The 15306-nt window shown below is 41.1% G+C and overlaps 1 protein-coding gene across 2 annotated transcripts in view; it reads right to left on the reverse strand.

Moving 5' to 3' along the window:
• The window catches only part of LAPTM4B (lysosomal protein transmembrane 4 beta), a 60563-nt gene extending 45975 nt beyond the window's left edge, over positions 1-14588 (reverse strand). Inside the window, exon 1 of one of the 2 annotated variants that reach the window (XM_010863542.1) lies at positions 14556-14588. In XM_010863542.1, coding sequence (XP_010861844.1) covers positions 14556-14573 — 18 coding nt within the window. In that variant the 5' untranslated portion in view covers positions 14574-14588. Of the gene's footprint in view, positions 1-13841; positions 13890-14555 lie in introns of those variants that run through there. The other variant, XM_010863541.1, reaches the window with a different exon arrangement.
• Positions 14589-15306: the final 718 nt, after the last annotated feature.

Below are 15306 nucleotides of genomic sequence, written 5' to 3' on the forward strand. Positions count from 1 at the left end.
CACACCCCCCCCCCCCCAAAAAAAAACCCACCTGGAAATAGGTATGTCAGAGCAGAAAAAAAGAGTCAGAGTGAAAAGAACGATTAAGAGATCCGCCACTTTCAGTAATGGTGTCTGACTCTTGTGACCCCAAGGATTCCTCTGTCAAGGGATCATCCAGGCAAGAGTACTGGAGCGGGTTGCCATTTCCTTCTTCAGGGGATCTTCCCTACCCAGATCTCCTGCATTGCAGGCAGAGTCTTTACAAACTGAGCTATGACGGAAGCAATGGTGAGCTACGTTATACAAACCAATCTTCTCACTGAGGACAACTAGAAAATTTGAACAAAAACAACATGTGAGAAGGTATTAGCTAGCAAGGCAGTGAGAACTAATGGGCCAGAAAAGAGGGAGGAGAGCAAAGACCCTGAGGGCACCCTGACAGCCTCTTAACTCTCTGGGCCAGAGAGTTAAGACCTGGAGGAGAGGGATACCGGTGGGGCTGGAGGGCAGAAACCCCGAGGGCTTCACTGTCAGATCGGGAAGGGGCTGGAGTAAGATGCACTTCATCCATGGGGACAGGGCAGAGACACCGCCCAGCTTTGCCTCATCGGCATCTGAGACTGGATGGAGGGGACCGCCAGTTGCCAGCCCCTGTTAAGAATCTATCAAAACCCTTAGTGGAGAAAAATGCATCCCACACTTCGAATAACTTCTTCAGTTTTTGAAATACAACATCCAAAATATAAGAAACAGGAGAAGACAGGATTGCTAACAATAAGGACCAGCAGAAACAACAGACAACAGACCACAGGTGCGGCTCTTGACACTGAAGTTAATGGGCTCCCCATAAAAAGTGTCTCCATTTATAATACTCAGAGATTAAAAATTAAAAAAAAAATGAGAATTTTCTCAGGGTACTTGAATCACAATAACGGGGAGATATGAGAGATTCTTTTTAAAGAATAGAAACTCTAGAATGAAAAATACAGTAGCCAAATAAAGAACTCAGTGGATGGGATGGGTTTAACCCATTAAGAGGGTTACCAAAAAAAAAAAGAAATAGGCTGGATAAAACAGAAGAACATATTCAGACAGCTGGCTGTAATAAAAACAAAAGCAGCTAGAAGACAATAGAGTTACATCTCTAAAATGTTAGGGAGGAAAGGACCACCTTACAAGTTTAAAAACAACAACAATCTTTAAAGGATGAAAACAAAACTAAGATACCTTCAGACAAAACCAAAGGAACCTGTCATCAGCAGCTGAGCAGTAAAGAAAGCGTTACAGGGTATTCTTTGGACAAGAAAAGAATGACACCAGATGGAAGGCTGAAGACGGACCAAAAAGTTAAGAATAAAACTGATCCTTATGTTGGCAATTGTGAATACTGATAACAAATAATAACAATAATGATTAATGAGTACAAAATATAAACAATACATAATAATAGCATATACATCAAGAGGGAATAACTGGAACTGAACTGACGGTAGGTCCTTGCATTGTCCAGGGAGAGAACTGTACCGATTAATGTGAGAATCTTTAAAAGTCAAGGACATATGTTGTCACCTCTAGGGTAACCTTTTAAAGAAGTCACAATTAGGTGGTAGATACACCAAATGTTTGCTCAGTTGATAACCAAGGTGTTTATATTCTGTGCACTTTTTCTATGTGTGCAATATTCACAATAAAATGGCTAAAATTTTAAAACTATAAATTATAATCTGATAATACTGTTTTTGGACAGCTGCCTAATTTTTTTGCAGCAATATTTGGAAATATCTTCTAAAAACTATCAATGGCAGATGCGCCTTCCACTTGAGTGCAATTTCGATAGGAAAACTGAAATTAAGTTTGACTAAAAAAAAGTAATTGTGGCTCGTGGGCTTAGTTGTTCTGTGGCATGTGGAATCCTCCCAGACCAGGGATCGAACCCACGTCCCCTGCATTGGCAGGTGGATTCTTATCCACTGGACCACCAGAAAGTCCCAAGTTTGGGCCTTTTACTTGAAATGTACTTATTTTAGAATTCTGACACAAATGTGCTTTTTATTCACGTAAGACCCTGTCTACAGGGTCCTGTTCTGATAGTGAAATAAATTTCTGACACTTAACTATTTCAACTCAAACAACTGTGGTAAATACATGCTGGGGGAAATTTAATTCACCATAAAATCCTAGTAGTGCAGGAGATAAACAAACATCAGCAACCAAATAAAATGCAGAATAAATGTTGTAACATTAACTCATCCACTGAATCGTTCAAAAATTAGCTATTAGCCAACAAATATATGCCAAGCACTAGGCTAACATCAATACATATTAATCCCCGCTCAAGCTAGTCCGCTGTCTAGCGGGGAGGACAGCCAAATAAACTGGCTGTTCCATTTAGAGTAAAAAGGAATTCTGCTACACTGTGGCTGGGGAGAAGAGGGAGGCAACGGAAAGCCTCTGTAGGAAGAGGACCTTCTAAACACCAGAAAGTAAGAGACTCGGAGATCTCGAGAGACAAAGATTACAGCACAAATGAATAATTTTAGGGAATCAGGCTAAGTGACTGAGAACTAAATGTTAAGAGAAAGTTCAAGGAAAGAGAAAGGTAAAAATGAGCAGCCCTTGGCAGTCCTTTGAGTTGGATTTTAAGTAAAGCCGGTGTTTTCAATAGGGAAGCTATAAATCCTCTGGTTTACACAGTGTGCGCGCAGGAGAAAGTTTAAGCAGTCAAGTTGACACTGAATCTTTCCTTAGGGCCCCACTTCGGCAGGCAAATTTTAAAAGTGCATTAAACAGATTCTCCCTCCCCCAGCCCCCAAGTTCAGCGCAGGCCTCCTGATTCACTTTGCAGCCTAGTGCCGCCAGTTCCATCCATATACCTTCCACACGGGTGATGGCTTAAATCAAGAAACCACCGCCACACCTCCTACCTATTACTGAAGCAGTTCTGCATGCCCTAAGTGGCGTGATCATTGCTACAACCACTCCACAGACGAGGACTCCCAGGATTCACAGGAAACCTGCAGGGAGTTGTGACCTTTCCAGCTGAGACTCAGTCATGGGTCCTGATTGCAATTGCCATACATGCTCTTTCCAGTAACCCAGGATCCACCTAAGAAGCCACCGCATCCGGTTCACAAAGCCTGGCGACTCTGTTAACCAATCCGCTGGCAGCAGGCTCAGAATTCTTTTCAAGGGAGTGTTCCAGACAGCCGCTCTCATGTGAGCTGAGGCTAGGGAGCAGAGGGAGACAGACTTGTAACTCCCACTTCCCTGAATGGACTTGGTCGGGTTCCGATCTTCATGCTCGGGCTGAGTCACCACTATATTCTCTCGGAATGATAAGAAAGATGTCTGGACAGTGGACAGAAGGAGCCAGAAAGAAGGCTGTCCAAAGAGCCACCGGGAGACCTGAGAGGCAGGTGTGGACAGGAAGAACTGTGTTCCCTCCCTTTGTGCCCTAAAGAACTTTCTGGATCTCTGAATATAAAGAGATAGGCCAAGCCAGAGCCTAGTTTATAATGTGCATAAAGAAGTATCAAGCACCAGAAGGTTTAGAAGGCCAGCATCTGGAAAAGAGAAAATATGAAGTGCAAAAATGGCTAATTTAATTTTTTTAGGGCAGCAAACCTGGTGCTCTTTGTGTTCTGAGATGCTCTCTATATTAGATCTGTTAGTCTCTATTTGCAACCATCCTATTCCAACAACTTGGATTATCATTAAAATGAAAAAAAAAAAAAGAAACATCCTTTGAAAAACTAAAGTGATTATTACTCCCTGCTTAGCTTCAATACATAAAATAATACTTTATTCCCACAGCTATTTACCAAAGACAAAACTGAAACTCATAAAACAGAATGTGTTTACTAGTGAAAGGGAAGAGGCAATAACAGATAACCACTGAAATACAAATTTTGCATCCCATTCAAGAACAGTGTTGTTATTTGTACTTTACAGTTAAACTTTTTCTTACAAAATAGCAATACATTTAAATCACCTAAAAAGAAATCCAAAACTTGAAATTAAAGATCAAAAAATGCACTTCTAGTTTGTACACATACTTTGAAATTTAGAATAAAAAGCTGCTAATGTATAACTTGATAGCTAAGTTTTCAAAAAATTTTAATTGTCACATTAAAATAAAATCCAATGATACAGTCTAACTACTCATAGACAAAGAAATGCTTTGCAATCATAATGCTGAATTGTTAAATAATGCTTTTCTCCTTTCCATACATAAAATGCATACCATAAATATTCATTACTATGAATCTAGGTAATGAAACATTCTTGAAGGTGATATTAATATCTCACATCGTTACTTTTAGTTAAAAGAAAATAGCATTAGATTACTTCAAAAGTAAACAGCTTCTGAAGATCACCATTCTAAGCTATTTCTCAATGTAAACTAATGAAAAGATTATCCAGTAAATTAACAACTGTCACTAATATAAATAAGTATCTTTTAAGATTCTATTCCGGTTTACATACTTCCTTTAGAACAAACAGATTATCTAAGAAACTTCCTTTTAGTTTCTAAAGACCTGTAAAGGAGAAAAAAAATAAGGCAAAGAAATATTCTCAGGTAAATAACAAGAATCAAAGAAAGCACCTACTGAAATTTTACTAACTTAAACTTTTAAAAAATTTTTTACTGGAGTATAGCCGATTTACAATGTTATGTTGCTTTCTGCTATACAGCAAAGTGAATCCGTGATATATATATCTCCACTCTTTTAAAAAAAATTCTCCATATAGGTCATTACAGATTACTGAGTGGAGTTCCCTGTGCTATACAGTAGGTCCCTAGTATCTATTTTATAAATAGGAGTGTGTATATGTCAATCCCAATCTCCCATTTATCTCTGCCCACCCCCAATCTTTTAAACATTTTCACAAAGGCGCTATGATCTTTCTGCTATTAAAACCTGTTTGAAGGAATAAAAAGTCAAGTTTTGACTACACACGCATGATTCCAAGAAAAGAAAATTAGCATCAGAAATGTATGAGTCCACAAACCACTGCTATCAAAAGTGTGGTCTGTATCACTGAGTCACTTTGCTGCACAGCAGAAATGAACACAGCGCTGTAAACCAACTATACTTCAGTAAAAAAAAAAAGGAGAAAGAAAAGTGTTGTCAGCAAAATGAAGTTTCAGCATCATCCCACATGTGTTACTAATGTAGAACCACAGGACCAACCTCAGACCTAATGAATCAGAAGTAAAGGTCAAGGGACTTCTCTGGTGGTCCAGTGGTTAAGAATCTGCCTACCAGCGCAGGGGACACAGGTTCAACCCCTGGTCAGGGAACTAAGATCCCCACGTCCCGTGGGACCACTGAGCCCGTGCGTGCTGCAACTACAGAGCCCACACCACAACTAGAGAAAAGCCCTCACTCCGCAACAAAAGATCCTACGTGCAGCAACGAAGATCCCACACGCCACAGCTAAGACCCTACCTAGCAAACCAAGTATTTTTGTAAAAAAAGAAGGAAAAAAAAAAAGTAAATGCCAACAAGACTGACAGCTGACCTCTTAGCAGCAAAGCGTAACTCTACAGTGGATGGAGAGCTTGAACGTGTCAGCAACTGTCAACCAAGGACTGCTTCCCCGATGGCTCAGAGGGTAAAGAATCAAGTCTGCAAAGCAGGAGGCCTAGGAGACTGGGGTTTGATCCCTGGGTAGAGAAGATTCCCCTGGAGGAGGCAAGGGCGACCCCACTCCAGTATTCTTGCCTGAAAAATCCCACGGACAGAGGAGACTGGTGGGCCACAGTCCCAAGGGTCACAAAGAGCTGGACACAACTGAACGACTAAGCACACACACAAGCACTGAGATATCTTTCAAGAACTTGAGCCAAATACAGACAGTTTCAAAGAATAACAGTTTGCCATCAACATATCCTCACTGGGACCTCCCTGGCAGTCCAGTGGCTAAGACTCCGTACTCCCAATGCAGGGGGCTCGGGTCCAATCCCTGGTCAGGGAACTAGGTCCCACATGCCTCAACCAAGAACTCACAGCCACAACTAAGCCTTGGCACAGCAAAACAAACAAACAAAACAGACCCTCACTAAAGGAGATGTTTAAATACGCACATCAGTCAGAAGGACAGTGATCCCGAACAGCTGGTCAAGAAAATGATGGGTCATGTACTTTCCACATGCGGAGTGTAGAATGTCCATTTTTTGAATAAAAATTATAGTAATTGCAAAAAGAGAAAATGATGGACAGGTGTAAATACGTGACCAACTCTAAGCGAACACGGGTTGTATAGGTCAGTGTCTTGGGGAAGCTTTAAAAAGAAAAGACACTAAAATACAAGAAATATGAGTTCAAGGACATATACTGTTCAAAAGAAAGGCAAAGACATTACTAAGTCTAGACTTTTGTTAAGTACATATATTAAATTTCTTGAATGAATCACTACTGCCATAGAAATAAAAAAAAACAGCAGATAGGCCAAAACTGCTTATCACAATTATGTCCCAATATTAATACACATATTACATGTATTAATATTATGTGTTCCAATATTAATACACATTCATTACCGGCAATTTCCTCTTACTAGACCCTGGATGCCATGTTGGCAAGGATGGGGTCTATTTTGAATCATATTGTATTGCCAGCAGCTCACACAGTTCCTAACACATGAAATGAAGGGAAGAAAATAACCAGATACACATCAACACTCCTTCTAGGCTTGTATTTTCTACAATTATTTTGAGATGGGAAGAAGGAAATGGCAACCCACTCCAGTGGGTTTTTCTCTTGCCTGGAAAATTCGATGGACAGAAGAGCCTGGTAGGCTACAGTTCAAGGGGTCACAAAGAGTCAGACACGACTGAGTGACTTCACTTTCACTTTCTTTGAGATGGGAAGCCCTCATCCATAAGCAGTTGTGGTTTCCTGATCCACTAGCTAGCTTTATCTGATGTCTTACACAGATGACACCAGCTGCTTTCATATGAAAATGCTATCATGTGCCCTCATTTTATCTTTAAATAAATTTTTGACAAGCAATTAAAAACTCCACTGATGATTTGCATTTGAATACTACTTGGTTTTATCAGTAGTTGCAACCATTTTATGACTTGCTTAAATTGTCTTGTGATACTTTTGAACGATTATTTGCAATTATTTGTTAGAATTATTAACTGGACTGTAGCCCGCCAGACTCCTCTGTCCATGGAATTCTCCAGGCAAGAATACTGGAGCAGTTTGCGATTTCCATCTTCAGGGGAACTTCCTGATCCACTAATTGAACCCAGGTCTCCAACACTGCAGGCAGATTCTTGACCATCTGAGCCACCAGGAAAGCCCATTATGTACTGGTTTGTAATACTGGAATTAATGCCTCCAATAATTAGTACCAGTTGCCCAACAGGCAACAAGATCGCAGCAATAAGACTATTGTTAGGTGTCATGTCAGATTAGTAGATGGCCCTGGAATCTGTTCTCCCCTTCCATCACAGTAACAGGGGTATCTGGATACGTAAATCCCCAGCTGAAGATACCATCTCCCTGCCTACCCCAGCTGAAGATACCATCTCCCTGCCTACCATGCCGCTAAGTCCTTCATCTTGTTTTGGACTACTGGGATATGAGTGTTTCACAGAATCCACATCTTGGTGAGGGTAACAGGCAGGAAGGCCAGGGGTCTCCAAATGGAAGAAATAGGCTGCAAGTGTCAGACATTTTTATCTCTCTTAAGCGGCAGGAGGAAACAAACTAGAGGTATTTTTTTCCTTCTCTATACAAATTTAAAAGGAGGTTTCTCTTAAAATACAGTGTTGCCATAATGACACGGGTTTCACCTGAAGTTAACTACTCTCAAACCTTGAGTTAACCAATGCATTTTTCTTATGGAAATATATTTCTTAAGCTATGTTAATGTACTGTGCATTCAACCCAGACTCTGTCTTTAAGTCAGTTCAGCCTAATGGCTCAGAACCTACTTGACAAACCAGAGTGTTATACTCAGATATTGTTCCCCTAATCTATGTAAACGAAACTATTTGTATGGTAATCTGCCCTTCTTCAAGATTCAAGTCAATCGTTTGATGGCCCGGGAGGAATCATGGCCCGGGGTGCCAAGATTATCCCAAAATGCATCTTACGGATGAGGGGCCTGGTGCCATTCTGAGTTTTAAGACATTCCTTTCTTTCATTAACAGACTGCTAGTGACTATATAACATCCAGCTGAAGACTAGCAGGGGGTTACTCTTTCTGCCCCCTCCTGATGCCTATGTCAGAAACTTTCTCTATCTCCTTTATACTTTAATAAAACTTTATTATACAAAAGCTCTGAGCGATCAAGCCTCGTCTCTGGCCCCAGATTGAATTCTTCTCCTCTGGAGGCCAAGAATCCCAGCGTCTTTTCATTCAGCAACAACCTTTCATTGGTGCAGAACTCATGCTAACCACTTTGTTAGTTCAGTTCAGTTGCTCAGTCATGTCTGACTCTTTGCGACCCCATGCACGCCAGGCTTCCCTGTCCATCACCAACTCCCGGAGTATACTCAAACTCATGTCCATTGAGTCGGTGATGCCATCCAACCATCTCATCCTCTGTCCTCCCCTTCTCCTGCCTTCAATCTTTCCCAGCATCAGGGTCTTTTCAAATGAGTCAGTTGTTTGCATCAGGTGGCCAAAGTATTGGAGTTTCAGCTTCACCATCAGTCATTCTAATAAATATTCAGGACTTTTCACATTACGTTAAAATGTATCTATAGTGGGACCCAGAGAGAGTGATATTAACAAACACTTTATTTCTTGTTCGGCTTGCCTTTAAAATGTTCAGGATGAACATCCATCATGGAACACAGGTTCTATCTCTGGTCCGGGGAAGAGCCCACGGGCTGAGGGACAACTAAGCTTATGAGCCACAGCCCCTGAGCCAACGCGCTGCAGCTACTGAAGCCAGCACGCCCTAGAGCCTGGGCTCCGCAACTACAGAAGCCACTGCAATGAGAAGCCCACGGACCACAACCAGAGAAAGCCCACGTGCAGCAGTGAAGACCCAGTGCAGCCATAAACCATAAACAAAAATAATTTTTGAAGCTTTTTAAAAAAGGTAGTAAATACCACTGAAATCTTCACCAGACAATATTTCATAAAACTTCCCTTGATCCTTTTTATTTGTGGGTGGGGAGGCCTGTATTTTTTTTTTTAAAGGGACTCATTAGACATCTCTCAAAAACCCAGTATCCATTTCTGTCCCAAATCTGTTCGATTCCTGAATTCAGATGATGGAGAGAAGCGGGGTGGCCATGATAGACTTGTATCATTAACTAACCAGTGAGAGTTCTCATTCATATAACTTGCATCATTAGCAATGAGAAACTTCTGGTGGGAAGACCTGACATAGCAGCCTCTCCCATCTGGAAGGCTGTCCACACCCTGCCTGTCACCCGGGCCATCCAAAACAGCTGGCCCGTTCCATCGTCCTTAAAAACTGCTTTCACCCTCTCACCCCTGTTAATAATTCTTCAGTGCCTCTCACTATCTACAGAATAAAATCCATACTCCTTATTCTGGAATTTCAGTCTTTTACAATCTAATATAGTCAGGAAAACACTAGGTAATAAGACTTACCGACGTATTACGAGTTAGTCCCTATTTTGCCCTGGACTTATGGACCAAGGTACAGAATCTGACAGCTGGAAAGAAACTATTCATCTAAAAGGAGCATATCATCACCTATCGAGCCTGACCCCAGGGATGCTTTGAGGTCTAAACAGGAACAAATGTGAAAGTCCACTGAAAACCGCGTATCAATCACTCCACAAATGCGAGATGTCGGCTTTACTGTCCAGTTATTACTATCCAGACATAAATCAATAGTTATTGCACCAGGACTTCTAAGGATACAAAAAGAACCCACCAGGCCTGGGTACACAAGCAAGCTGTGACTTTCAAAGTGAACTAGTTGCTTATTTGACAGGCCAGGTCATAAAGCCAAGGAGACCAGCTACTCTGAGCCCTTTCATCCTTTATAATCTGATATATGGCCAACTCCCCAAAGAATAGTGTCTGGCACAAAGAGGTATTCAGTATGTATTTGTTGAAGACTAACCTAAAATACACTCAGAAAATGATAAAAAGGATGCTATGCACAAAGGGGGACCCATCCTGGGTGTCAATGACAGATTCTTCCAACTATCAGCACCACTTTTTAAAACATACTAAGAAAATCATCGGATAAAATCCAAGAAATTACAAAGGAAAAAGTATGCTTGAGGGTGTCAGGAGCAATGCAAGTCCTGATGGCAAAATATATTCCATAAGAAATGCAGGCTTTACGTTAAAAAGAATAATGCCATTTGCAGCAACATAGATGGCCCTAGAGACTGTCACACTGGGTGAAGCCAAGACACAAAAGGAGAACTATCATATGACATCCCTTATATGTGGAATCTAAGTAAAGAAACTCACAGACTTAGAGAAGAACTTATGGTTGCTGGGGGGAAGGACCAGGGGAAGGAACAGTTAGGGAGTTTCGGACCGACATGCACACACTGCTGTATTTAAAATGGATAACCAACAAGGACTTACTGTAGAGCACAGGGAACTCTGCTCAATGTTGTGTGTCAGCTTGAATGGCAGGGAGTCTGGGGGAGAATGGATACATGTATATGAATGGCTGAGTCCCTTTGCTGTCCACCTGAACTGTCACAACATTTTTTGCTTATCAGCTATACTCTGATACAAAACAAAGTTGTGTTTTTTTTTAATGTGGCCTTTAGCATAAGGAATACAGCAGGGATTTTTTTTGTTGTTTATTATTGTTCTCCAAACATTCTTTCTCTTCCCAGGAACAGCCTCCAGATGTCTCAACCCTCTGCTCTCACAATGATTTGTTAAATTAATCCCACTCCACCCCGCCCCCACTCACAGCCCTCCAACCAATAGTTCAAGGGAAGCATATCCCAGACCTAAATTTATCAGTATATTCTAGTCACATAACCATGGCCTGTTTGGTTCAGGATTGTACAGATAAATTTATCAAATCTGAACAAATCTCAAGACTCACAGCTTAAGTACTGGCTGGCATATACGGCAGCCGTTTGTATCCTAAAGAAGGTAACCTGAAAGGGGAGGGGTTGGGAGAGAAAGGGAAAGGGATGCAGTGAAATCCACCGCATTGCTTAACTGTGTAAGCCGACTTCAGCAGATGAGAAACACAAGGGTCATGAAACACACATCTCCCGGAGGTAGTGAGCCCACGTTTTTTAGGAGTAGGATGACAAGCTCATATTTGTGTTTGAGAAAAATACCTCTGGAAATTGCATATGCAATAGACCAAAAAAAAAAAAGGATTATTGATGGCAAGGCTAGAAGCAGAGAGACCAGTTATGATTCTATTATAATAAAGTGAGAGTTAATGAGAGCCTAAATGAGAGAAGTGGTAGCAAGAATAAGAACAGGACAGAATAAGGCACTCAGGAGGTTGGGAAAAAAAAAAAATCAATATAACATGGAGACGGAATAAAGGAAGAGATTCAGATGGCAAGGGGGACAGAGGCAGCTATCCGAGGAATCTGAGTCAGGGGTCGAAGGAGACTAGTGTGGGCAAATCTGAGTACGGGTGAATTTGGGGAAGTTAACGGATTCAGGCTTAGAATATTAAGTTTTGTTGAAGAGAGGAAATCCTAGAAGCCCACATGGCAAGCATTCTGAGTCAAGTATTCCTTTCAAATTGTGATCCCTCTGGAAACCGAGACAAATCAATCCTCATTCGGTGAGGATATGCACCTTACTTGTTTTTCTAAAAAAACCTTTTGTAGCTATTAAAGGTTATGGGAGAAATCAACTTTTTTCTTAGGTTTAATGATTAAACCGCCTTTCTAAATAAACACAAGCCTCCACCTCACATCGCAGTACACAAAACATAAAAGCTCTACAAAAAATTTAGAACTAAACCAGATGTAAACATAAAAGCTAAAGCCATAAAGCTTCTGAAGAAAATTGAGTATCTTTACAATCTCAGGGTAGGCAAACAAAGTACTAACACAGAAAGTACTAACCATAAAAGAAAAAACGTGAATTGAACTTAACTGAAATTAAAAACTCCAGTTCATCAAAATAGACTAATAAGAAAATCAGTGGGCAGCCACACTGAGAGAAAATATTCACAAACAATATATTTAACAAAGGACTATACTATTATTATTAACCAAAATATAGAGTTCTCACAAATCTGAAGGATTAAAAAAAAAAACAAAAAGATAAAACTCAGTTTTTTAAAAAATGTGCAGTCAACACAAAGGAAGATATATAGTTGGCCAAGAAGCAAAGATAAACTGTTTCAGGTCATCAGCCACATAGGGGAAAATTCAAACCCAAGTCACCAACAGCTCCCACTCCACACCCAGTGAGCTTCGTACCCTGTGGACTGGAGTGGAAAAATGGCAATTTGGAAAATACCTGGCAGTTTCTTATCAAGTTAAAACACACGACGGCCAGGAACCCCAGTGCAAGGTGTTTTTCAAGAGAAATAAAACCAGATGTCCACAAACTTTTTTTTTTTAATATGTATTTCTTTTCCTGTGCTAGGTCTTGGTTGCAGCATGCGGAATCTTTGTCTCGGCATGTGAACTCTTCCTTCTGGCATGTGGGATCTAGTTCCCTGACCAGGGAACGAACCTGGGTCCCATGAATTCAGAGTTCAGAGTCTTAACCACTGGACCACCAGGGAAGTCCCCACAAGCTCTTTTTTTCCAAGACTGGTCAGAGCAGATTTATCCATAATAGCCCCAAACTGGAAAAACCCAAATGTCCATCATCTGGCAAATGGATAAACAGATTGTGGTCTATTCTTATAACAAAGTAATACTCAGCAATAATAAGGCACAAATATTGACACACTCCAAGACCATGAATGAATGTAAAATTCATTATGCTAAGTTAAAGAAACCCAATACAAAAAAAAAAAAACACCTACAGTATAATTCCATTTATATGAATAGGCAAAACACCTATGGGGTGGGCTGTCTATGGAGGGGATATTCTGAGAAGAGGCACGAGGGAACTTTCTGGGAATGTTCTCTAACGAGGGAACTTTCTGGGAATGTTCTCTAAGGGTGTGGGTTACAAAGGTGCAAACATTGGTCTTGTCAATGAACTGTACACTTAATACCTGTGATTTTCACCATATGTAAAGTATGCCTCAATTTTTAAAGGGAAAAAAATTTTTAAAAAGTAAATGAAAAGTGATCGCTAATACAGATACCTGAAATCAATATGCTTTTTTTTAAAAAAAAACTGGACTAAAGGAAACCTTTATCATTTCAAGGCAAAAACAAAACACACAACTTTTAAAAGGTAAAACTGGAAACAGCACAGACCAATAACATCACTCAGACCACAAGCTGCAATCACTTAACCTCTTCGCCTTGGTTTTTCCTCTGTAAAATGGGAATTTTAAAAAAATCTACCAGGAATATGTAAAAACTAAGCTTATGCAAAGAACTGTAGAGAAAAATGTTGCCTGCCATTCCAGTTCTACCAGGATCAAGCCGTTAGCCACCACAGTCACCCAGGACTCTGGGACTGAGGGGAATTCAGGCTAGAGACAGACAGATCCCCAAGATAATGCAGGTCCATACCTGAGAAATTTCAGCTTTCACAGATTCTTGCATCTTCCCGTACTTAGAAAATGATACATAAAATCATTAACCTGATTTGCCTGTTCCGTGATTAACACTCATCTCAGGACTTCAACTACAGGTTTTCTCACAGCAAAAAATTCTTATGTCCCGGCTCCTCCCTCACATCTTCACAGTTTCTCAGAGCTGTCTGAGAGGTTGTTCCCCTGGGCTATTTTATACAGAGTAAGACACTGAATAAACTCAACTCACAGCCTTCTCATAATTCACTCCGGTTTTTTTCATCAAGGAAGCCAGGGAATTCCCTGGAGACCCAGTGATGAGGACTCCTCGATTTCACTGTGGAGAGCGGAGTTTGACCCCTTCTCAGGGAAGCCTCGTGGTGTAGCCAAAAAAAGTAGTGCTATCAATAGTATAGTGGGCTTCCGCAGTGGCTCAGTGGTAAAAGAATCCGCTGGCAATGCAGGAGACGCAGGTTCCATGCCTGGGTCGGAGAGATCCCCTGGAGAAGGAGATGGCAACCCACTCCAATAATCCTGCCTGGAGAATTCCATGGACAGAGGGGCCTGGTAGGCTATGGTCCATGGGTTCGCAAAGAGTTGGGCACAACTGAAGCGACTGAGCACAAATAGTGCCTGGCACACAGGAGCTTAGTAAATGGTCATGGTAGAAAACAATTAGAAAATGCATAAAAAAGATTCACTTTACCTTTCCTTTCAATGGACTCTTTTTTGAATATCTATATTCCTACCCTTTTTTCTCCTGAAAACTTTTTTGATAGTGACCTCATTCCATCCAGATGACTGGTGGAAAGAGAAAGAGATGCCTTGTTCTTTAACTCCTTCATCTTAAAAATGTACGCGTAAATCAAAGTTTTGGATAACCAAATTACATATGTAAAAGGATGAGGGAAACTCACTAGTTTAAAAAAAGTTTAAATTGTTTTGAGAAAAGCTAAAGACTTACAAAGATGACCAGCAGCATACAGCGTCTGTGGGGTCGCACAGAGTCGGACACGACTGAAGCGACTTAACAGCAGCAGTGTACACTGTGTGCCCTACGTCGTTCCAGTCGTTTCCAACAATCGGCAACCCTGGTGGACTGTCGCCCACAGGCTCCTCCGCCCAGGGCATTTCCCAGGCAAGAATTACTGGAGTGATTTGCCCTTTCTGCCGCCAGGGGATCTTTCCCATCAGGGACCCAACCTGTTTCTCCTGTCTCCTGCGTCGGAAAGCGGGTCCTTCACCACTAGCACCCCTGGGAAGCCCCAACATGGCTTGCTTATTCACATCTGCTGAAAAGCTTTCTAATTATTTTTCAAAAAGCCATCGTTCCAAATGCTAAAACCTGCATCCCAATAACTCCTTTCCCCAAAGAGCACGCTCAAGCTGTGGACAAAGCCTGCAGAGTCCTCTCCTTTTATCACACCAATGTGTCCTACTGGATTACCGCCAACAACAGGGCTCAAGTAGATTTATCTTTCCTGTAGATCACGTAGTCCATTTGCCTAATGCAGTGCCCTAGATTTTACAAATTACATTCATAGATGTACTTGCACCCTGCAGATTTCAACATCTTCAAGGAGGACACAAGACATGTGGATAAAATTGTCTATCCTGATTATCAATAAAAGCACTATTTCAAGACCACCCACTATTCTTTCGCTGTAACTTTCAATTTCCGGGTTTTTTTTTTTTTTTTGCTTTCAGTAAAACCA

This window comes from Bison bison, unplaced genomic scaffold (genome assembly GCF_000754665.1).
Source record: "Bison bison bison isolate TAMUID 2011002044 unplaced genomic scaffold, Bison_UMD1.0 scf7180017864491, whole genome shotgun sequence".
NCBI lineage: Eukaryota > Metazoa > Chordata > Mammalia > Artiodactyla > Bovidae > Bison > Bison bison.